This window comes from Equus caballus, chromosome 10 (genome assembly GCF_041296265.1).
Source record: "Equus caballus isolate H_3958 breed thoroughbred chromosome 10, TB-T2T, whole genome shotgun sequence".
NCBI lineage: Eukaryota > Metazoa > Chordata > Mammalia > Perissodactyla > Equidae > Equus > Equus caballus.
In genome coordinates this window covers 39,466,770-39,490,239 of record NC_091693.1, presented here as the reverse complement: position 1 = coordinate 39,490,239, position 23,470 = coordinate 39,466,770, and the positions used below count along the sequence as shown (strand labels likewise).

At 38.3% G+C, this 23,470-nt stretch overlaps 1 protein-coding gene across 6 annotated transcripts in view; it reads right to left on the bottom strand.

The window, feature by feature from the left end:
• The window catches only part of MEI4 (meiotic double-stranded break formation protein 4), a 235,672-nt gene that overhangs the window by 154,638 nt on the left and 57,564 nt on the right, over positions 1-23,470 (bottom strand). For all 6 annotated transcript variants that reach the window (XM_005596799.4, XM_070225167.1, XM_023650676.2 and 3 more), the window contains one exon: positions 18,370-18,905. In XM_005596799.4, the coding sequence (XP_005596856.1) occupies positions 18,370-18,905 (536 nt within the window). The remainder of the gene's footprint in view (positions 1-18,369; positions 18,906-23,470) is intronic.

The window sequence follows — 23,470 nt, the reverse complement described above, 5'->3', positions numbered from 1 at the left end:
CACACCCCTGTCAGGTGACTGCTGCACCAGATTCTGACTCCCAGACATTCCCAAAGAATTTCCCATAGCTATCACGTTGTCTCAGAACAGACAGAGGTGTTTCTTTATGGGGATATTAGTCTATCTTAATGTGCTTGTTTCAGTGTTAAGAACTCCCGGTATGAACATGAACAACTATAGCCATCTCAATGCCATATTCTTCTGTTGTCTGTTTCCAAGAGTTTCTGAACTAAAGTGTAGAACTAAGGAATTAAAGTGTAGAACTAAGAGGGAATGAAAATAGCATTCTGACAGAGAGAACTGAGAGATGGAAACCCAGGAAAGGGGCAAATTATTAACACCAACAAAGAGACAGTTGTGGTAAAAACATCATACTATCTTTCCATACTTACGAGTCACGGAAAGAGCCATCAAAAGGTTTGTATGTCTTAAGTACGCGCACCAACACTTAAACCCAAATATGATGAGAAAATATTTTAAAAGAATACATCATTTTAAATTATTTTGGACTATCTATAACATGTTTATCCAGAATTAACTCAAAAAAGTTAAGCTGTTTATATGCAAGTAATAATATGACCACCAGCATATTAATATTTGAGAATATCTTCAGCAAAATTATGACACAGTACTAAATCACCCAGTACCACAGTTACATACTAAGGATAGGGAAGGTTCATAACATAGAACACCTCTTAGTTTTCACCATATTAGACCTCTGAGTAACATGCAGCAAGACTGACCATTCTCTTCTTTTTGAAATACCATCTCCTCTTCACTTCCATGATAATGCCTTCTAATTTTTCTGCTTCCTCTCAGTCCTCGAATTCTTTATCTCCCTTGCTGGCTCCCTCATCTCCACCAGACGACTGGATGTCAGTGCAGGACTCAGTCCTAGTCTCTCCTCTCCTTCTGCCTGTGACTTGTTTTCCTATAGCTTTAAATGGCCTCTATATGCTGACAAGGCCAGTTCTCTTTGCAATGCAGATCGATACAGCCAACTTCCTTGGTTTGCATATCCATCTCCAGTCATCTTGCAGTCATCATAAAACTCAGTCTGTCTGAAAGGGCACTTAGTCTCCCCTCCACTCCCCCAGCATGTCCCTCCTTCAGTTCTCCTTGAATCTGTAACTGGCACGTCTACTCACCTGGCAGTTAATGACTAGAAACATTGGAATATCTGTTGGATACCACCTTCTCCCTCACGCCCCACACTGAGACCATGGCCAAATCTTGTGGATTCTCCCTCTAACACACATGTTTTTCCAGTGTTTATTTTTATTAAAGTTTTTCAGGTATATACTGTGAGATAGTTTTACAGCATTTTTCCTAAAGATGGTGGTACCCAACCCCCTTCCACCATCATTCCTATTTGAAACTCTTCTAGTTGATTCTTTGGGTATTTACCTGCATTCTTGTGAATAACTGACACTTTTTTTATTGAGTTCATAATAGTTTACATCAATGTGAGATTTCAGTTGTACATTATTTCTTGACTATCGCCTCAAAAGTACTCCCCTTCACCCCCCGAGGCCACCCCAGACGCCCCTTCTCCTGGTAACCACTGACCCGTTATCTTTGTCAGTGGCTTTGTTCATATTCCACATATGAGTGAAATCACCTGGTGTTTGTCTTTCTCAATCTGGCTTATTTCACTTAGCATAATTCCCTCCAGGTCCTTCCATGTTGTTGCAAATGGGATGAATTTGTCTTATTTTATGGCTGAGTAGTATTCCATTGTATACACATACCACATCTTCTTTATCCAATCATCAGTTGATGGGCACTTGGATTGTTTCCATGTCTTGGCTATTGTGAATAGTGCTGCAATGAAAATAGGGGTGCATATGTTACTTTGGATTGTTGATTTCACGTTGTAGATACCCAGTAGTGGGATAGCTGGGTGGTATGGTAGTTCTATTTTTAGTTTTTTGAGGAATCTCCATACGGTTTTCCATATTGGCTGCACCAGTTTTGCATTCCCACTAGCAGTGTACCAGGGTTCCCTTTACTCCACACCCTCTCCAATATTTGTCATTTTCAGTCTTAGTGATTATAGCCTTTTAACAGGCCTAAGGTGGTATCTTAGTGTAGTTTTGATTTGAATTTCCCTGTTCATTAGTGATGTTGAACAGCTTTTCATGTGTTCATTGGCCATCTGTACATCTTCTTTGGAAAAATGTCTGTTCATATCCTCTGCCCATTTTTTGGTCGGGTTGCTTGTTTTTTTATTGTTCAGTTGGGTGAGTTCCTTATATATTACGGAGATTACCTCTTGTCAGATAGATGAATTTGGAAACATTTTCTCCCAATTGATGGGTTGTCTCTTTGTTTAGATCCTAGATTCTTTTGCCTTGTAGAAGCTCTTTAGTCTGCTGAGCTCATACTTCTGTATTTTTTCTTTTGTTTCCCCTGTGTGAGAAGTCATGGTATTCAAAAAGTTCCTTTTTAGTTTGATGACAAAGAGTGTACTAACCTATATTATGTTCCAGGAGTTTTATGGTTTCAGGATTAACTGCAAGTCTTTGATCCATTTTGAGTTTATTTTTGTTGTATGGTGTGAGATAATGGTCTACCTTCATTATTTTGCATGTGGCTGTCCAGTTTTCTCAACAGCATTTATTGAAGAGACTATCTTTTCCCCATTGTATGTTCTTGGTACCTTTGTTGAAGATTAGCTGTCAATAGATGAGTGGTTGTATTTCTGGGCTTTCAGTTCTGTTCCATTGATCTGAGTGTCTGTTTTGTACCAGTACAATGCTGTTTTGATCACTATGGCTTTGTAGTACATTTTGAAGTCAGGGATTGTGATGCCTCCACCTTTGTTTTCTTTTCTCAGGATTGCTTTAGCAATTTGGGATCTTTGGTTGCCCCATATGAATTTTAGGATTCTTTGTTCTATTTCCACAAAGAATGTCATTGGGATTCTGATTGGGATTGAGTTGAATCTGTAGATTGCTTTGGGTTGTATGGACATTTTAACTATGTTTATTTTTCCAATCCATGTGCTTGGAATCTCTTTCCATCTCTTTATGTCATTATCAATTTCTTTCAGTAATGTTTTCATTGTATAAGTCTTTCACGTCGTGGTTAAATTTATTCCTAGTTGTTTTATTCTTTTAATTGTGGTTATAAATGGAACTGTATTCTTGAGTTCTCTTTCTGTAAGTTCATTATTAGAGTATAGAAAAGCAACTGATTTTTGTAAGCTGATTTTTTACCCTGCAACTTTGCTGTAGTTGGTAATTATTTCTATTAGTTTTCCAAAGGATTCTTTGGGGTTTCCTATATATAAGATCATGTTGTTGCAAACAGCACGAGTTTCACTTCTTCACTCCCTATTTGGATTCCTTTTATTTCTTTCTCTTGCCTAATTGCTCTGGCCAAAATCTCCAGTACTATGTTGAATAACAGTGGTGATAGTGGGTATCCTTGTCTGTTCCTGTTCTCAGAGGGGTGGCATTCAGTTTTTCCCCATTGAATATGATGTTAGTTGTGAGTCTGTCATATATGGCCTTTAATATGTTCAGGTAATTTCCTTCTCTCCCCATTTTGTTAAGAGTTTATCATAAATGGCTGTTGGATCTTGTCAAATGCTTTCTCTGCATCTATTGAGATGATCATGTGGTTTTTATTCCTCAATTTGGTGAAGTGGTGTATCACATTGATTGATTTGTAGATGTTGAACCATTCCTATGTCCCTGGTATAAATCCCACTTGATAATGATATACGATCCTTATGATGTATTTCTGTATTCGGTTTGCCAATATTTTGTTGAGGATTTTTGAGTCTATGTTCATCAGCGATATTGGCCTGTAGTTTTCTTTTTTTGTGTTGTCTTTTCCAGGCTTTGCTATCAGAGTAACTTTGGCCTTGTAGAATGTATTAGGAAGCATTCCATCTTCCCATACTATTTGGAATAGCTTGAGAAGGATAGGTATTAAATCCTCTCTGAAACTTTGGTAGAAGTCCCCAGGGAAGTCATCTGGTCTTGGGGTTTTATTCTTTGGGATGCTTTTGATTATTGTTTCAATCCCCTTCCTTTTGATTGGTCTATTTAGTTTATCTGTTTCTTCTTGATTCAGCTTTGGGAGGTGGTAAGAGTCTAAGAATTTATACATTTCCTCTAGATTATCCGTTTTGTTGGCATACAGTTTTTCATAGTATTCTCTTATAATCCATTGTATTTCTGTGGTGTCTATTGTTATTTCTCCTCTTTCATTTCTGATTTTGTTTATCTGAGCTTTCTTTTTTTTCTCTGTAAGTCTGTCTAGGGGTTTGTCAACTTTATTTATCTTCTCAAACATCCAGGTCTTTGTTTCATTGATCCTTTCTATTGCCTTTTTTGTTTCAATAGTATTTATTTATGCTCTGATTTTTATTATTTCTCTCCTTCTGCTGTCTTTGGGTTTTGCTTGTCCTTATTTTTCTAACACAGTTAGGTGTAATTTGAGATTGCTTATTTGGTATTTTTCTTGTTTGTTAAGGTGTGCCTGCATTGCAATGAAATTTCCCTTTAATATGGCTTTTGCTGCATCCCATATGAGTTGGTATGTTATGTTGCAATTTCATGTGTCTCCAGATATTTTTTGATTTATCCATTAAGTTTTTCAATGATCCATTTTGTGTTCAATAGCATGGTGTTTAGTCTCAACATCTTTGTCTGTTTCTCCGCTTTCTTCTTGTAATTAATTTCTAGCTTTATACCATTATGATCAGAAAAGGTACTTGCTATGATTTCAATTTTCTTAAATTTATTGAGGCTTGCCCTGTTTCCCAACATATGGCCTATCCTTGAGAATGTTCCATGAGCATTGAGAAGAATGTGTATTCTGCTGTTTTCAGATGCAGTGTTCTATATATGTCTATTAAGTCCAACTGGTTTAGCTTTTCATTTAATTCCATTTCCTTGTTGATTTTCTGCCTGGACGATCTATCCATTGATGGGAGTGGAGTGTTGAGCTCTCCTACGATTATTGTGTTATTATTAATATCTTCTTTTAGGTTCGTTAATACTTGCTTTATGAACTTTGGTGCTCCTGTGTTGGGTGCATAGATATTTATAAGTGTTATATCTTCTTGGTGGAATGTCCCTTTATCATGATATACTGCCCCTCTGTCTCTCTTTGCCTGTCTTATCTTGAAGTCTACTTTGCCTGATATAAGTATTGCAACACCTGCTTTGTTCTGTTTGCCATTAGCTTGGAGTATCATCTCCCATCCCTTCACTCTGCACCTGTACATGTCATTGGATCTGAGGTGTGTTTCCTGGAGGCAGCATAGTTTTGGGTCTTGTTCTTTAATCCATCTTGCCAGTCTGTGTCTTCTGATTGGAGAATTCAATCCATTTACATTTACGATGATTATTGATGTATGAGGGCTTAATGCTCTCATGGTATCACTCGTTTTCCGGTTTTCCTGCATTTCCTTTGTTTCTGGTCTGTGTGTTTTGGTCTACCCATTGAATTATGTTGTTTTCTACGATGTGTTTCTTTGTTTTCTCCTTATTAATTATTTGTGTCTCTGTTCTCCTTTTTTGTTTAGTGGTTACCCTGAGGTTTGTATTCAGAATCTCATGTAGAAGATAGTCCATTTTCTGATTGCCTCCTTTTTCCTTAGTCTAAACCGATTCAGTTCCTTTCCTCCTTACCTTCGAAACTATTTTTCTCATCCCTTATTCCATTTTGTGTTGTGAGTTTGTGGTTAAACTGACAGGATTATCTTTGTTTTTGGTGTTTTCCATCTTTTTAGCTTAATGCTATACTTGAGTATTTAATGCTATATTTTGAGTACTATTCTGATTCTGTCTACCTATTTATTTCCTTACTCTGTGTTTTGTGACCCTTTTCTCCATTTTTTTTTTTTTCAGTTATGAGGGCCTTCTTCAGGATTTCTTATAGGGGCATGGATCATGGCTAGGAAGTCCTTTAGCTTTTGTTTCTCTGGGAAAAGTTTTATTTCTCCCTCATATCTGAAGGATATTTTTGCTAGATACGGTATTCTTGACTGAAGATTTCTGTCTTTTAAAGATTTGAATATGTTGTTCCATCCTCTCCTAGCTCGTAAAGTTTCTGCAGAGAAATCCACCGAAAGCCTACTAGCGATTCCTTTGTAGGTTATTTTCTTCTGCCTTGTGGTCCTTAGTATTCCTTCTTTGTCATTCATTTTTGCCAGTTTTACTACTATATGCCTTGCAGTAGGTATTTTTGCACAGACAAATCTAGAAGATATGGAAGCCTCTTCCACACAGATTTCCCTCTCTTTCCATTGGTTTGAGAAGTTCTTTGCTATTATTTCTTTGAACATGGTTTCTGCTCCATTCTCCTTTTCTTCTCCTTCTTGAATACCTATAATTCATATGTTGCATTTCTTAATTGAGTCAGATATTTCTCGGAGACTTTCTTCATTTCTTTTTAGTCTTAGTTCTCTCTCCTCCTCTGTCTGGAGCATTTCAACTTGTCTATCTTCGATTATGCTGATACACTCCTCTATGTTGTCTACTTGGGTGCTCAGAGACTACATATCTTATCTCTTCCATTGTGTCTTTCATCTCTAATATTTCTGATTGATTCTTCTTTATAGTTTCAACCTCTTTTGTGAAGTAGCTCCTGAACTCATTGTTTCTCTACATCCTCTTTTACCTCGTCAAGTTTTCTGATAGCTATTTTGAATTGTCTTTCATTTAGAATACATATTTCTGTGTCCTCAGGACTGAATTCTAGGTGCTTGCTGTTTTCTCTCTGGTCCGGAGATTTGATGTAGCTTCTGATATTGCTAAAGGTGGGTCGGGTCTCATGCATTCTGATATTATTTGGTTACAGTTACTGCCTAATGCCACTCAGAGGGGTTCAAGATCCACATATTCTGAGACCTCCACCTTCAGCTGAGATGTCAGGCAGTAGAGTGGGAACAGGGTGTGTCGGGGGAAGGGCGCTTCCTCCTCCATACTCTCCAGATTTTCTCAGTCTTCTCTCACTATCTGGTCTCCTGGGGACTTGGCTTGATGAGGTCTCCCTCCTTGAAAGCGTTCACCCCATTAGAGGGCTTCCCTCTAGGCTGCAAGAGCCCTAGGGAGTCCTTGATGTTCCCACAAATGAGCGTCCCCTCCCCTACTACTTTCCTAACAGAGCCTCCTGCAGTTGCAATCACAGTCTTTAGGGAAGGGAGGGAAGTTCTCTCTTACCCATTTCCACCTCCTCTGAGGGGGCCTCCAGCCTCTCTGCCCTCCACTGTATGGCTGCATGTCTCTCCAACATTTTTGTGTTGTGTTAGGATGTCCTCTGTTGGAGTATGGATGCCATTTTTTGTTGTATGTTGGAGGGGAGAGAGTCTCGGGCAAGTTCACTCCACCATGATGCTGACATCACTCCTGCATACCTTACTTTTAAAAAAATGTTGAATTTCCACTATGAAAGCTTAGGATTTGACTATCCTTCTTTGCCATGCACTCATTACCTTTCTCTCTCTCTCATACAAACACACTTTTTACATATAATTCTGGATATATCATTACTTAATGTTTATGTTATTGTAACTACATAAATACTACGTACAACCAAGCCATGTAGAATACTATATATCTTTTCCTTTTCTGCACATTTTTCCTGTAATTAATCATTGTATTGTTTTATTCATTCGCTTTTGTTATGCACTTAATAACATCTCACCTCCAAACTCTTCATCAATTCTCTTAACCTGCTCTAAAGATATTTATACATACTCTATTCTATCAGTTTCATTTTCTTAAACGCTCTCTCCTGGAATCTTCTGAGTTACTACAATCGAGAACAGTTATTCTCAAGGCCTAGTTACAGCTGTCATACTGAAATTTCCTTTCAGCATCATCTTCTTTCATGCATTGTTCTTCAGTTTCCCATATATCATGTCCTTTTTCTTGGTTTGCTAGGTCATTTTGTTGGAAAATATTATCCAGTAGTGTCCTGAGAAAGGGTACATGGAAGGTATATTTCAAGACCTAATATGCCTGAAAATACCTTCATTTAACCTTACACTTGACTGACAGTTTGATCAGGTACCAAATTCTGAGTTAATAAATTTCCTGATAAATATTTGAGAGGGTTCCATTTTCTCCAATTCTTCCACTGTTTTGCTTTTGAAAAATGGGAAATACTTGTATTTCTGATATTTTCCTTATAAACTGTAATGTTTTTTCCCTCTTCTTTTGAAGCATATAGGAGCTTTTCTTTATCCCAGCATTCTGAAATTTCACCTTCATGGCCTTCGTATATGTCCATTTTCATTCCAAGTACTGGGCACTTGGCAGGCTTTCAATCTAGAAACCAGGTTTTTCATGTTTATTAAATTTCTTAAATTGTATCTTCAATAATTTCCTCTTCCTTTCTCTTTCTGGAACTCCTATTATTCAAATGTTGGACCCACAAATTGGCTCTCTAATTTTCCTTCATTTGCTCCCATATTATCTATTTTCTTTTTCCTCTAATTTCTGGCAGATTTTCCTCTCTAAATTTCCAAAAATTCATTTAATTCATTACAATATTTTTAATTTTTTAAAAAAGTCTTTTATTCCCCTAAATTTTATTTTAAGGCAGCATTTTCTTTTTTCTGTAAGAAGCAAGAAACAGATTCTTCACTAGCAGACTCTGGAGACAGCATCTCCTGTCAACACCTTTATATCAGACCTGGCCTCTGGAACTGTGAAAGCAGAATTTTCTGTTTTAAGTCATCAAGTTTGTGGTAACTTGTTTCAGCAGTCTCAGGAAACTAAAACGGTAGGCAACCCATCGATACATTACAGTCCATATTTTTCCAAACTCATTATGCAGCTCTCCAACCTTCACTCTCTCAACCTGAGCACACTCCCTCCTTCCAATTCCTCAAATGCATCCTGTCTCAGGGACACACGCTATGACCACTGCCTCGAAAGTCCTTACTCCAAACTACCTCTCATTCTATTTAAAAACTACTTCCTCCATGAGGCCTTCCATGTCCTACCAACCTAAATTAGGTCTTCTCTTTTATTCTCTTCCATTGCCCCCTGCTCATTTCTTTTTCTTATCTGTTATTTTATGTGTATTTGTTCATTTATTCATTGGCTATCTAGATTATCAGTTCCCTTTGGCAGGGACTCTGTCTCATTAGTCTACCACAGTATATCCAACATCTAAGACAGTCCCCAGCACATGACAGGAGGCCCATGTTTCATGTTAGAGCCCCAGCACTGGAAAAATGCTATGGGAAAAACAAGAAAATAGGTTAACGGTTAATCTCTATATGCTCAGAGTAAAATGCTCTCCTTTAAAACCATTATTGCCTATAAATAAATGAGAAGCAATTTCATGTTCTCAGAAATGTTTAATTTGTCCAGGTCTCACATTTGATAGCTATGATTTAAGTTTTCCCAACCCTTATAAGTATTGATAACTATGAGGAGTGGTTACTTTAAGCAGATTCTGAACTCAATGGAAAAAAAATAAACTAAAAACGATAGCTTCAAAATACTATTTATAAAGCTTCTAGAAAATCTAAAATATATTTCACAAAACTTGTTGAAACTGGGAGGAAGACATTTTAATTTTTATGTAGACACAAACAAAACCACATAGTGTATATTCAAATGAAACTAGGGTTACAAGACTCTATATGCAATTATAAAGTTTCCAATAGCACGTAATTTATAGCCAATAAAGTAAACAAGGAACAAGAGACCCTATGTTCTAACATAAAGTAGTACTTTTTTTCCTTTTTTGTTTGCTATACACATAAATCTTTAAACAAAATGAAATTCAGCAACTTACATTTAGAAGGAGAATACAAATATTCTCCTTCTTAAGCTGACAGAAATATTGTTAGGGTCTTTGATTTCCAATGAATATTTTTTTAACCCACATACTGGAGTTAGTTTATTTCTTTTGCATTTAGAACAAAATTGTATGGATAATTTTAAAAGTTAATGATGGAAATAAGATACAGTGGAAAGAGGAAAGAATCTGTGGTCATATACATAGGTTTGAGACCCAGGTCTTCCAGAACTGGCTAATTAAGTACGCTCCGTGAGTCCTTCAATCTGCCTGTCCTCAATCTTTTAATCTATAAACCAAAGAAAGTAATAACAACCATGACACAGTTACTGCCAGAACAGATAATAAACTCCAGGTGAAAGCATTTTACAAACTATAAAGTATAATATAAAGGTAGACTGCTGTTAATTATCTTGAGAACAGATATTGGAATGTAAAGTATACCTTGAGAGTAAACTGAACCAAGTTCTATTCTGTCTATTCCTCTTTCCACTGCCTGAGCACTGAAAGTGAAACATCACTTTGAAAATCCAAGGGAGGTTTAAATTATACAGTGATATAGCATTCAAAATGAGTATTAAGATTTCAATTTATGATACAACTTGTTTCAGTAAATGCTTATTAAATTAAATACAACTGCAGGAACATTAGCCCAGATGTTTTTCTTTTTTTTAATTTTAAATACAGTTCTGCACGAGGATGAAATGCACATGGAGCCCTAACCTTAGATTCCACTTCTATCTAAAACAAAGCAGACTGTAAGTAGCCTTAAAAATCCTTGAGGCAAACTTTAAGAAATGAATGAACATCTATGACAAAAACAAAAAACACAGAGGATAAAGCTTTTTGGAAAGTCACCAAAGGTACAAAAGCCTATCATTACTAAAATGATGTCCCAAGTCACAGCAGAGAAATGTATAAGAAATGCTGCTAATTGGACAGAATTAAATTAAAAGTTAACACGTTTTACTGATTGATATGATTACAGCATGAATAAGCTTTAAGATACAACTAAGAAGTCCACATTGGTGGAAAAGACATCTGACTTAATGAACCACATCTTCAGACACTGCCTAAGGGCCACCTCATTGGTGATGTAAGCAAACAAGACAGCCTAGGAGGGAATCACCAACTACAAATCCTAGATCAGAGATGCAACATAACAGAGCCCTAGAAGAAGGGATCAATGCAAAGAGTAAGAGAAACTATGGCAGTCAAATAGTTAATTTACAATGGATTTTCTACAATTAAAATAGAAAGAAAAAAATCCATGGTGCCTACTAAGCTCATCGGTCAGGGGAAGCTGTGGCTGTGGAAGGATAAGCAGTGACACCATGAGATGATACCCAGCTGCAAGATACATGGAGGCACTCAAAGAATGTCAATAAAATGTCAATATGACAGCACTCCTGCTAATGAAGGCTCTGTACAGAAAAATGTGATCAAAAGTCAGAAGGTGGTAGTTAGGTGTACGGGGGCATATGAACACAACTTGTTTTCATTGTCTTATTTTCAATTGAAAAACTGCCTCATTTTTCTCTGAATATAAGCTCGCATTATATCAGAAGAGTGGAAAAACTGGGATACGGCCCCTTCCTCAAGGAGAAGAGCAACAAGAAATATTTATTAAGCACTTATATGACTCTAAATATTATGCCAAGCACTTCATTTGCATTTACACATTGCAAATTCCCAACAGCTCCATGACGGAGTCATATTTATTATCTCCATTTTATAGATGTGGAACTTGAAGTTAGTTAACTTGTCTAAGGTCACTACTAGTAAATAAAAGTTTTATGACTCTAACTTATGCTATTAATCTCTGTGATAAAAACATTGAAAAGTTAAATAAAATATTTTTTAAATCTGAGCCATATCAGATAAGCTGAAATAAGACAGCATATGGCAAATTGAAAAGTGAATTATGTAGACAATAATCACTAGAGAAATTCAGAAGAGGTGCCCATTTCAGGATCAAATTGATAAGAAAGAATTTATGAATGAAGTGAGGTTTCAGCCATCTTTTGAAAAGTCAGTAGAATTTGAATGAGAAGACAGTATTTATGTGGATAGGGTATGCCAGTCAGTCTCAATGCTCTCCTAGATGTTATTTACTTTGGCGGATCACTGTACCCAGGAAAAAAAGCACATGCTCTAATACATCAAAATTGTGCATGCAAGTTAAATTGTATACCTTATGACCTTTGACTTGCAGAAGAAACTCAAGTATTTAACAAACCATACAAGAATCTTCATTACCTGCCCTTCTCCATCACAGTAGGCTCATTCCCTGCTAAGCTCCACTCCTTCTCAGCCAAATCCCCAAACTTGTAGAAGTTCCAGGATCTCCAGGCATCCTCCTGTCTCTGCCTCTGCTCAGCAGCTTGCATACCATCAGCACCCTCCCACAAGTTATCTGTCAGGTGGCCATCTTAAATCTTACCCATCTTCCCAGGTTAGTTCCAGGCACCGCAAAGCCTCAAGAACAAAAAACAGCGATCAACTGAGATGGGGAAATAAGACCAGAAGAAAACAGAGGCAAAGCAGGGAACAAAGAAAACATAAACATTTTATATCTTATTGTAAATAGAACAAGAACTGGCAGCTATAAAAAGGAACAATCAAGAGAATAAGAACTCATAGAAATTAAAAATATTTCAGCAAGAATAAAAATATCTCATAGAATGGCTAGAAGAAAAAGTTGAGGAAATCTCCCAGGAAATCCAAAAATAAAAAAAAGAAAAGGTATAAGAAAAAAGATAAGAAATTCGGAGGATCAGACCAAGAAGTGTTGTAGAAAAAAGGAACAGAGAATATAGAAGGCAGAAATACAGGAGAAAAACTGTTCAAAACAATTTTCAGAACTGAAGGATGAAATCTCAGATTCAAAGACTCAAGAAAAAGAACTTTAAAAGACCCATATTGAGGTGCACTATCCTGTAGTTGCAAAATAGTGGGAACAAGAGAGATCCCAAATGCTTCTGGGGGGTATGCGAGGATGGGGAATAGATCACATTCAAGGAATTAAAACGAGAATTACAATGGAATTCTCACTAGCAACACTAGAATCTAGAAGTTAGTAGAAAAATGTCTTAAATTCCATGGAAAAATTATTTCCAACTTGGAAATTATCCTAATTCATCAATAAATTTTAAAGCTGTAATAAAATACATTAAGCCAACAAATATTTTAAAAGTTTACAGCCCATGTACCCTTTCTAAGTGAGCTCATAAAGAATATGCATCAACTAAAGGAAGTTATAAACCAAGAAAAGGAATATATGAGATCCAGGGATGATGAGATCCAGCATAAGAAAGCAGGAAAGGGAATTCTCCAGGTTGTGATGAAAAGTCATCCCTGGAGTAAAGCCGAGCAGCAGACACAGGAAGCATCAGTGCAGATGAAGACAGGAAGACGGAAGGCTCCAGAAGCTGTGTCTCAAACAAAGATGGAACTGGTGAGTGACTTCACTTGTTTGGCCATGCTGAGAGGTGGCTGTTCATAGCCCTATCAAAGCGTCTGAAAGTAGAATCAATAATAGGTATGTAGAAAACTAAACAAACGGAAAAAAATAACTCTAAGCAATTATCTTTAGAAAAAAATTAAAAGTTGCTCAAAAAGGAAATGGAATGTATATTACATGTCTCGGTGCTAAAAAAAATTATAGACACATAATAATATAAATACATAATACCGATTTTACCAAAAGTTTTGATAAAAACTATGTTTGGAGAGTAGGTAGAGGAGAACAAGCTATGTAAGACAAACTTTTACCTTCCATTATACTAAGTGAAGAGACAAAAAAGAAAATAACCTGAGAAATAGCAGTGTAAGCCTTTTATTTAAAACAGACGTAAATGTTGGCAGAACAGGTGTAAAGGTCTGGCAGTGGTGGTCTCTAAGGGGTGGTCCTGAGGTGTCGGCAGGGCTAGCTGTTTGTCAGTGTAAATATGGAACATCATCTGACTTTTAAAAACGGCGTCACAGGTTTCCACTTCTAGGAAGCGGACTTAATGTTATCTCTATTCCTCTCACTAAGCACAACAAAAAACCCTGGGCCTCGCATATAAACAACCCAGGAAGACTGAAGGTAGACTAGCTATGGACCTAAAGACCAAAGGAAGGACAACGTGGTGAGTTCCCTGGTTTTCTTCTTGCCTCAGATATCCTAGATTTTGAGCTAAAACAGCCAACAACCCAGAAATGCCAATGGGCACATACAAAAACAAAAATACACAACAGCAACACGAGCCTGCTTTCTCTAGCCAAAGCAAAGCAAGGAGACTGCCTAGCAAGACGGGAAGTTCTTAAAACATAACCTCCCGGAAGCAAACACCACAGAAACAACTGCGGCCCGCCCCCACCACGAGCAAAGGCACGGGGGCCTGGGGGGCCGGGACAGCCAGCGCACCGGGCTGCAGGGAGACGCCCCACAGCCACCGGGGCAGCGACACAGACACTCTCAGTCCGGGCGAGGATCGGTGTCGGGAGCCACTGCCCAGTGCGTGGGTGCTGTGGTGCATCGACCTGAGGAATAGCTAATCAGAAAAGGAAAGGAGGACGGAAGCCCGGTCGGAGGGCGCGCTTCTTTGAGGGGCTCACCTGGAGCTCCACTGGTAAGCATGAGTAGAACTAGCCAGACCGAAGAAGGGCATTCTAGAACCCCCTGGTACTAAGGCACAGAGGGCAGGAACAGAAAGTGCTTGAAAAACTACAAACAATTCTGTCTGACTGGAGTGAAAAGTGCTTAGGATGGAATGAGAAAAGACGCTAGAGAGGCTAGAGGGGGGCTGGGTGGAGAAGAGCCTCCGGGCTCCGGGGAAGAGCGCGCACTGCGTGTGCATCTGTGAGGAGCCACTGAAGGGTTTTCCGCAGATTTTAAAGATCACTCTGACAACGGCGGGGTGTATGGATCAGAGGAGGATCAGGTGCGTCAGGAATCGCACAGGAGGCTACCGCCAGAATCCACACAGGAAGGGATGAGCACGGAGACCACAGCAGGAGGGGGTGCGGGGAGTATATAAGCCATATCTGATACATTCCATAATCTGGGTCAGTTTTACCAAATTTGAGGATCGTGAAGAGAGAATGGAGAGAGAAAGCAGAGCCACAGTAACTCTAATACCGGGTGCTAGTGTTCACGGGCTACTAACTAGCTTTGGGCCCTTGGGCACATCTCTCTGGGCCTCATTTTTCTCAACTGTCAAGTGGAGATAAGAATGGCAACCATGTCTGTCTCTCAGAGTTATTGTATAAATATGTATCTTTGTATAAATATTGTATAAAAATGAGATGATGTGAAAATACTATAAAAATGGTAAACATAGTGTATTATTTCCTGTTGCTGCTATATCAAACTAACACACACTTAGTGGCTTAAAACAACATAAATTTACTCAGTTACAGTTCTGGAGCCCAGATGTCTGGGGTGGGTCTCACCGGGCCAAAATGAAGGTGCTGGCAGGCCTGTGTTTCCTGCGGAGACTTTCGAGAAGACTCCATTTCCTTGCCTTTTCCAACGTGCATTTCTTGGCTCATGGCGCCTTCCTCCGTCTTCAATGCCAGCAGCAGAGCATCCTCCATTTCTCTCTGATTTGGGCACTGACTCTCCTGCCTCTCTTTTTCCCTTATAAGGACCCTTGTGAGTACTGGGCCTACGTGCGTGATCCAGGATAGTCTCCTCCTCTCAAAGTCCGCTAATGAGTAACCTTGATTCCCACCTCACCCCATCACCTAACGTAACTTACTCACAAGTTCCAGTGACTAGGATGCGGGCATCTTTCAGGGCTGTTATTCTGCTGACCATATATACAAAAGATTCTAATTGAATGTCTGCTTGGCAGTCAATTGTTTTTTTCAATTTCACAACTAATATGTCCAAGAGTTGTTTTATAGTTTTAAAAACTAAGAAATCTGAAGAGAAAGTTTTCTACGTAACTCACTATTATGTCTCTAAGATTTAGCAATATATGCTAAATACCTAAAGGCTCAATGACAACTATAGATTTTGATATTTAAGTTAATATAATTATTATGATCTCTTCAAAACAATGAGAATTTAAGACAAAGATATGGTTACAAAATCTAAATAGAATCATAAGCATTCTGGTGTTAAACTTCTATGATAGTATCCTGGCCTGTAAAGAAAAGCACAATGCTATGATTAGCTCGTGATGTTTCTAATCATAGAAACAAACACATTTTCAGGTCTGAAAACATAGGAAAGGTCAGGCTGTCAGTCAAACAAAGGGCATTCAGTACCTCAAAGGTAAACACTCCTGACCCCAAGCAAGTACACAGGTGAGTAAGAAGGTGCCATATGGGGCCTGCAAGTGGCGGACGGCTCAACCCAGGTTCTGTCCAGACTGTTCCACAGGACCCCGGGGGCAGGCCTAGTGCAGACCCCTATAAGCCATCTGGCTTCAAGACACGTACCTTCTGTATCTGTCAAATCTTTCACCAGGGTATCTCATTTCAACCCCCTATGTCTTGAATACATACAGCCCTGACATAACTGATATTCACAATCATGACCTCAAGATTTTGATAGATATCAAGTTCTTATTGATCATTAAAGAAAAACTAAGTTATGGTCAGAATAATTTTACTACTAAATGTATTGAGGACGTGTTTTTGAAGACTTGTATTTTATTTAAAACCTAGCTATATGTGAACTATAAATACGTGAAATCCCTTTGTCAGAATTTTAAATATGCACACCACACCTTTTCCTATCACACTGCATAAACATAAGTTCACTTTAATGAAGTCAACAGCAGGGCTTAAGTTTTTAAGCAATACAATTTAAACACTTCCAATCTATGGAAACAAGGTTTTTCCAAAGAAGCAAATTTTTTTCTAAACTACGATGTTTTGTTTAAATCAGTCAATAGTATCAATAAAAAATGCACTAATAGGAGCTATCCTATATTTCATGCCAGAATAGATTCTTTCTTGACACTTTATAATCCAAGAAAGCTCTTATAAAAAGACAGAAAAGCATTTATAAAAAACAATCTTTAGTAAATTTTTTCTAATACAGAAGCTTTATTAACATATCTGGAAGATGATGATGGTAGTAATACTGATGATGATGGTGACAACAATGAAAAGATTTTGAATGATTTAGTCTAAGATGCTTTTGCTGGGAAGAAAAAAAGTCCCCAGAGAGAATGTCATTAAAACTTATTTATGAATCATCATCCTAATTGTAAATGCAGTGAACAACTTTATGAGTCTACTTTCTCTAAATGCAACAATTACCTCTCCTAGAAAAGACCAAAGTCAATCACTCAATCTTCCACTGCTGAAGAAAGCAAAACAATACACAAAAAAGATTAAAGAATATTAAGTATTTGAGATATTTATTGATGATTAAGAAATAGATTATATATATCAGATACTACTATAGAAAATGTGATATTTAATTTGATTGACCATGTCCAGTAGAGAAAAATTTTGGTTTCTCAGATAAAAAATTCAGTATCTTCTCATAAATGCCAAAAGCTTAATCATAAGGTTTTCTATAATATTGATCAAATCATACCTGATAGAGAAGGAAAGAACAGATGTACGTGCAATTAATTAATTCAGTTTTGCCAGGGTTTTGAAAATTCAGGTAAGGCCTATACTGTACAAAAACTTTGACCTTAGATAATGGCGCGGGGCACAAACACTCAACAGTGATGGATCAAAAGAAACAAGGCCAACAACCTTTTTCCTACAATGAAATACAGTTAATGAGTTAGCTAGACCTTTAGTCGCCTCTGTGATATTTTTAGTAGTCAATTAAAAAGGATTAAAATGTGAAGGCATTTGGAGTTTCCCAAACAAAGGATCAGATAGTGAGGAAGATAGAAAGTAACACAAAAAAGAAACTCCATTATGTCCCAAGAGCCAAACAACAAAACAATTTCAGGTTACCTCAATGTCACTTGTAAAAAGAAACCCTGAGTCAACCTTTCTAAGCCATGTTACATACATAAGAAAAAAAAAAACATAATAAAGCCCTATACTGTGTGTTCCCCAGCCAACTTACTCAATTAACCCTCATGCAGAGGGTCCATCGGGTATTATGCCACTTACAAGAGAAATTCTAAAAGAAGAAAAACATAGTCTTTGATTTCCAGGCATTTGCTAGTCAATGTCAGAAAAAGAACAAATTCAATACAATACAGTTAACCCATCATGAGGAATTTAACACTCAGAGAAAGTTATAGATTGGAAAACCATAAATGTTCGTGTTTTTCTGAAAAATATTGAGACTTTGAGCAGTAAGAAGTAAATGTAGGCAAGGAAAACAAAAGATGATAGAGTCCAAGGCTACTGATTAAGAACAGGGAAGGTACCTCAAAGGAGAGAAGCACAAGCCTGAAGCAGAGGTGTCTACGGAGAGATGGATGCTGTAGCAATCAGAGGCCAGAGTGGGGGACACGAACACAGGGGAGAGCTGCAGACGACTGCAAAAGAAGGCCCGACTAGAGACTCTGAGCCACAAGGCTAAGGGACAGCAACAGGCACTATTCAATGGGAATGTTCACCAAAATTACTGACATACTATTTCATGAATAGAAGAGATTTATTACTTACCCGATTTATATGGTTGTTCCTTAAAATAATCTGTAGTAGGGTTTTCTCAAATTCTTCCAACTTCTTGGAACACTTTTTCAGAATACGAATAGATAAGTTACAATCACTGATCAGTCTAGCTAAAGTGTCAACAGCTTCTGTCCAAAAGCTTGAAAAAGGAAATTTGGGTTTACGGTAAAAAGCGATCAGGCCATCCAGCAACTGGAAAACAGAATCCGATACCGCAGAATAGTCGTTTTCAAAGAGGCTCAAGTCTGTTTTCAGACTCCCTGATTCTGTCAAGTTCTTCAGTTCAAGCAAATGCTGCAAGAACTGCATGTGAGAAGACAGAGGATTTTCCGGAGTAGCACCGTGTCTTTTCACAATGGGCAGTGGTGGGAAGGGCGTAGGGGTGCAGCTCTCCCCAAAATGCTGGGACATCTCCGAAGGTTCAGTTCTCTGCTCATTTGATAAACCACACCCAGAATCTTCCAGCAGACTTAATGTATTTTCAGAACATCTAGGTTCCTGAGCCTGCAACTGGGTGGATGGGTCTCCTAAAATAGAAAGGAATAGAAGTGTGTTATCTTTCTGTGGCTAAAATTTTTTCACATAAAAACTAGTCTTTGATTTTTCTAACTTAAAATGCTAAATGAAGCATGCAAATATGTATTAAACATTTAAAAAACAGTGGTGTAAAAACTGAATAGAGGGAAAACTGTGAAAGAAATTGCTTAGGCTGACTGTAGAAATGCTCTTTATCTTCACTGGGAGAAAGCAAGGGTGACTCATCCATGCACTGTCAGTCACTATCTCTCGTTCCACTAGACGCCATGCTTGAAAGACACAGAGGAGAAACCACAAGACCTGAAGGAGGTCACGATCTGCTACAGACTCCAGCAGGTAACTACAAAGCAATAAGGTGCATCTAGAGACAGAGATTTGCTCAGGGCACTATGAAAATAGGAGGACCACTGAACAGCCTGCCTGGTTAGATCAGTGCCTCCTGGAAGAGGTGATGGTGGAACTAATGTATAGAGCGTAAGAGGGAGTTCACAGTTAAAAGTCAGGGGAATGGAGTAAGAGAGAATCCCATATACCAGACGGGTAATTGCAAAAGCACATACCTACGAAGGAAGAGAAAAGCAGTGTGCATGTAAGGACCCACAAGTAGTTTGAAATTCCTTTTACAGAAAATATAAGTCAAGACATTAAGATGGAGAAATATGTAGAAGCCAGGTCATAAAAGATCTTAAGAGACATATTAAGGACCTTAGAACTTATAGGTTGAGTGTAGAGTGACTATAATTCAAGCTTGAATAATGTAAAACTCCTTTGGAAAAATTATATGCACACCCACACATATACCTGATATACAAAAATAAACAAACAATATATATATGTATGTGGACTTATTTATAATTATTCAAGTACATCTATCTGTATATATATCTCATAGATCCTTGAAACTATATCTATAACCACTAGAATCTTCTGATATTGCCTTAGAAATACTTGCAGTTAAGGCTTAACCTTAGGTTTAACCTAACTTTAGGTCATTCTCTGAGAGAGATGCCATCATAAACGCAGATAAGGTGGTGGTGGTTTGTAAAATGATGATCAGTAAAAAGTACAAACAAAATTGAAAAAGTCTCATTGAACATTCTAAGCACATGCATATATCTGTGAACCCAAGGTTGAGAAGTACCTCTGTCAGCAATGGGAGCAGGAATGAGGCACTAAACGGTGTGATGCAGGAAAGTGAAATGTCTTATATTCATTCACAGATCACTCTTTGGCTATATGAAGGGCAAGTTGAAGAGGACACAGGGAGATATGAAAAGATCAGTTAAAACGCACCTTTATTAGTCCTAATATCAGGTGATAAGAGAAATGAGCCAAGCAGTTGCAGTGGAAGGGAAAGGAAAGGACTGACCAGGGAAATAAATACAAAACATCCAAATATAATCTAGAGGCCAGGTGACTGACTAGATGTGGGCAATGAAGTAGAAGTAGGAAAAAATGCACCCCATCGTTCTGACTTAGGTGAGTGGGAAGATGATGGTGCTACCAACTGAAATGGTAACAATACGGACAGAAGAACTGGCTTAGGAGAAACGATGACAAGTTCAGTTTTGGTCATGTAAACCATGAAGCAACTGAAGGAAATCCAGGCAAAGATATTCTCCTGGAAATTGGCCACCAGAGCCTAAGTTGGAGGGAAAGGTCTCAAGTGAAAATACATTTAGGAGTCATCAATGTGTAGGTGATATCTGAAATAAAGGAATGGTTATAGTCACTGGGGATAGTATGAACAGTGCCTAGACCAGACAGTCAGAGAGGGACCCTGAGGAGTATCAATATTTGAGGGCTGAGTAGAGAAAAAAAAAATCACTGAGGAGACAGAGAAGGAATAATTAAACAGGAACAAGAAGAATAAAAATGATCGTGTCATGAAAAGTCAAGGAAACAGTTCCAAGGAGAATTACATGCAGTAGTCCAATAAGATAAAAAGCTGAAAAAAATATGTTCGAATTACCAGTCAGAAAATCACTAGTGATCGTACACATAGCAGCTGGAGTCATTCAGGGCAGTGGACAGAGGCCAGAGTGAATGGACTGAAGAGCAAATTGGCACAAAGTTAGTGAAGAACGGCCAATGCTTCTGAGGTCTTGATCAGGAGAATATAAAGTGGAGAGTTACTGCAGGCAAAAGTGGCATGACTGGGCCGGCTCCGTGGCCAAGTGGTTAAGTTTGTGGGCTCAGCTGCGGCGACCCAGGGTTCGGATCCTGGGCGCGGACATGGCACCGCTCGTCAGGCCACATTGAGGCGGCAACCCACATCCCACCACCAGAAGGACCTGCAACTAAGATATACAACTGTGTACGGGGGGGCTTTGGGGAGATACAGCAGGAAAAAAAAAAAAAAAAAGATTGACAACAGTTGTTAGCCCAGGTGCCAATCTTTAAAAAAAAAAAAAAAGTGGCATGACAAATTGGGAGAAACTTGACCAATTACAGAGTAAGAAGAAAAAAGCAATAGAAAAGCAAAAATTGGAGATATGAGAAAAAATAAAAATGCCTGGTGGGGCATGGTCCTAGAGAAGGTAGGAGGAGATGGAGCCAAGGACCCCAGTGATAGGTTGTGCTTAGTGATATGGAAGCAATTTTTTTCTGCTCTGAGGCTGAAGGAAACAGAATGAGAATGCAAAGGATGGGAAAAAATACCCCTGCGCATGTGAAGTTAAAGGAGAGCTCACCTAACACTCACATTTTTTCAGAGTTGGAGACAGGGGCACACTAGTTGAACAGGGCACAGGAAGAAGGACAAAAGGGACATCTTCTACCCTCCCCGCCATACATTTGGAAATCTAATTTATTGCTCTTTTGTCCTTCAGTAAAATTAGAAGCTGGTAAGGCGAAATCAGTGGATGGAGCTTTAACTTATAGTTCATTCACTTAACAAGTGCCTACTAAAACCACTACAAGTGGGCAAATTTGTGCTTGCTCATTATCACTGCAATATCTGCCCTCCACGTTAGGGAGATAACGCAGTAAGGTGGAAAACGTGGTGGTAGCCAGAACAGTGAACTACCGGCAGAGTGTTTAACTGCACGTGGCTATTTCTATACTAAAACAGGCAGACAGCCTGCTAGTTTTAAGCCAACAGTTTCTTTTTCTTATGAGCAAGGATAAATATCCAAATTGACTTATTCTCAAGACATCCGTCTCACCATTCACAAAAGTAAAGGGGGGGACTACGGTAATTATTCAGATAGATTATATTTTTCTTTCATGCAATTCAAAATGGTTCTCCACTAAGAAAGTGAACACAAGTTTAAATATCTCAGTAACCTGCTCAATTTGCCATCAAAGAAAGCTGAACTTCATGGGTGTTCAGCTTTTCTTATGAGTCTTCAGGGAAGACTCATAAAACAAATTCTACCAACAACCAAATTGGGAACCAAAACGCTGCTTTCTGATTTCAGCTTTTCACTCCTCACTGGTGTGCCTTTTGGGAAGTCACAACCACTCCAGATCACCTCCTTCATGTGCTGACAGGCACAAATTTGAAGGGAGGCGTTCTACCCATGCATGTGCTCCAGTATAGGAAGACATAAAACCGACCAGCATTCTTTCTGGCTGCTTTGTTTATGTACCCTTGGAAGAGAGTGATGAGGGCATATGTTGGAGATGCCCATGTGGAAAACCACACAGAGAGAAAACTCCTCTGTGCCCTAAAAGAATGCATAAACCCCACAGCAGAGGACCACCCTGACACTTTACACAGCATGACTTACAGTGTTAAAGTCACTCTATCAGACTGAATAGAAGAGTCTTACAGTCATATTTCACTTTACAAAATAGCTTCATCAAATAATGCAAGTGTTGTTCCCCAGAACTCTGGAAGATACGTTATGATCCCTAATTTACCATTCAGGAAATGTAGGCTCAACTTGATTAAGAGGCCTTCAGGTCTATGTCCAGTCAGCATCCGACCACAGCACGGAGGCCTGTGTGCTTCCATACCAGCTTCTGCACATTTCCGCAATAGTGTTTATTCACTACGCCATCCACTTGTTCATGAGCTCCTGAATGGCAGAAGTCCTGTCTCTTGTCATCTTTGTGGTTGTCTCACTGAATAATAGCATCTATAGAAGACTCCTTATCAAGAGAAATGCTTAGTGCTAAAACTTGCTGCTGGCTGAGGCAGGTCTTCTCTCATCCTTTAATATTCATAATGAGCCAGGATCAACTCCTTGGCAGCTTACACCAAACCACAACAATTATATAGATATAAGAGAGATCAGATGGATAGAACAGATAGATCGACAGACACAAAGAAAGAACACAGTTATTGCAATAATCACTTAAAATGCCTCAGAATATTTGCCAATAAAAAGCCAATAATATGCTTTTTATAGCATCTACTACCTCTTTAAAAAATAACCAATTCATTTCCTCTCCTATATATCCTCAATGATGAAAACTTTGAAGATTACAAACAGCATTTTCATTGGAAACCAACACTTTCATACAGGAAACCACTTACTGCCTAATAAAGTAATTAATAGTGGGCAAGTGTCAGTATTGTGTATTTCCTTAGAAGATGGAAAAGAGA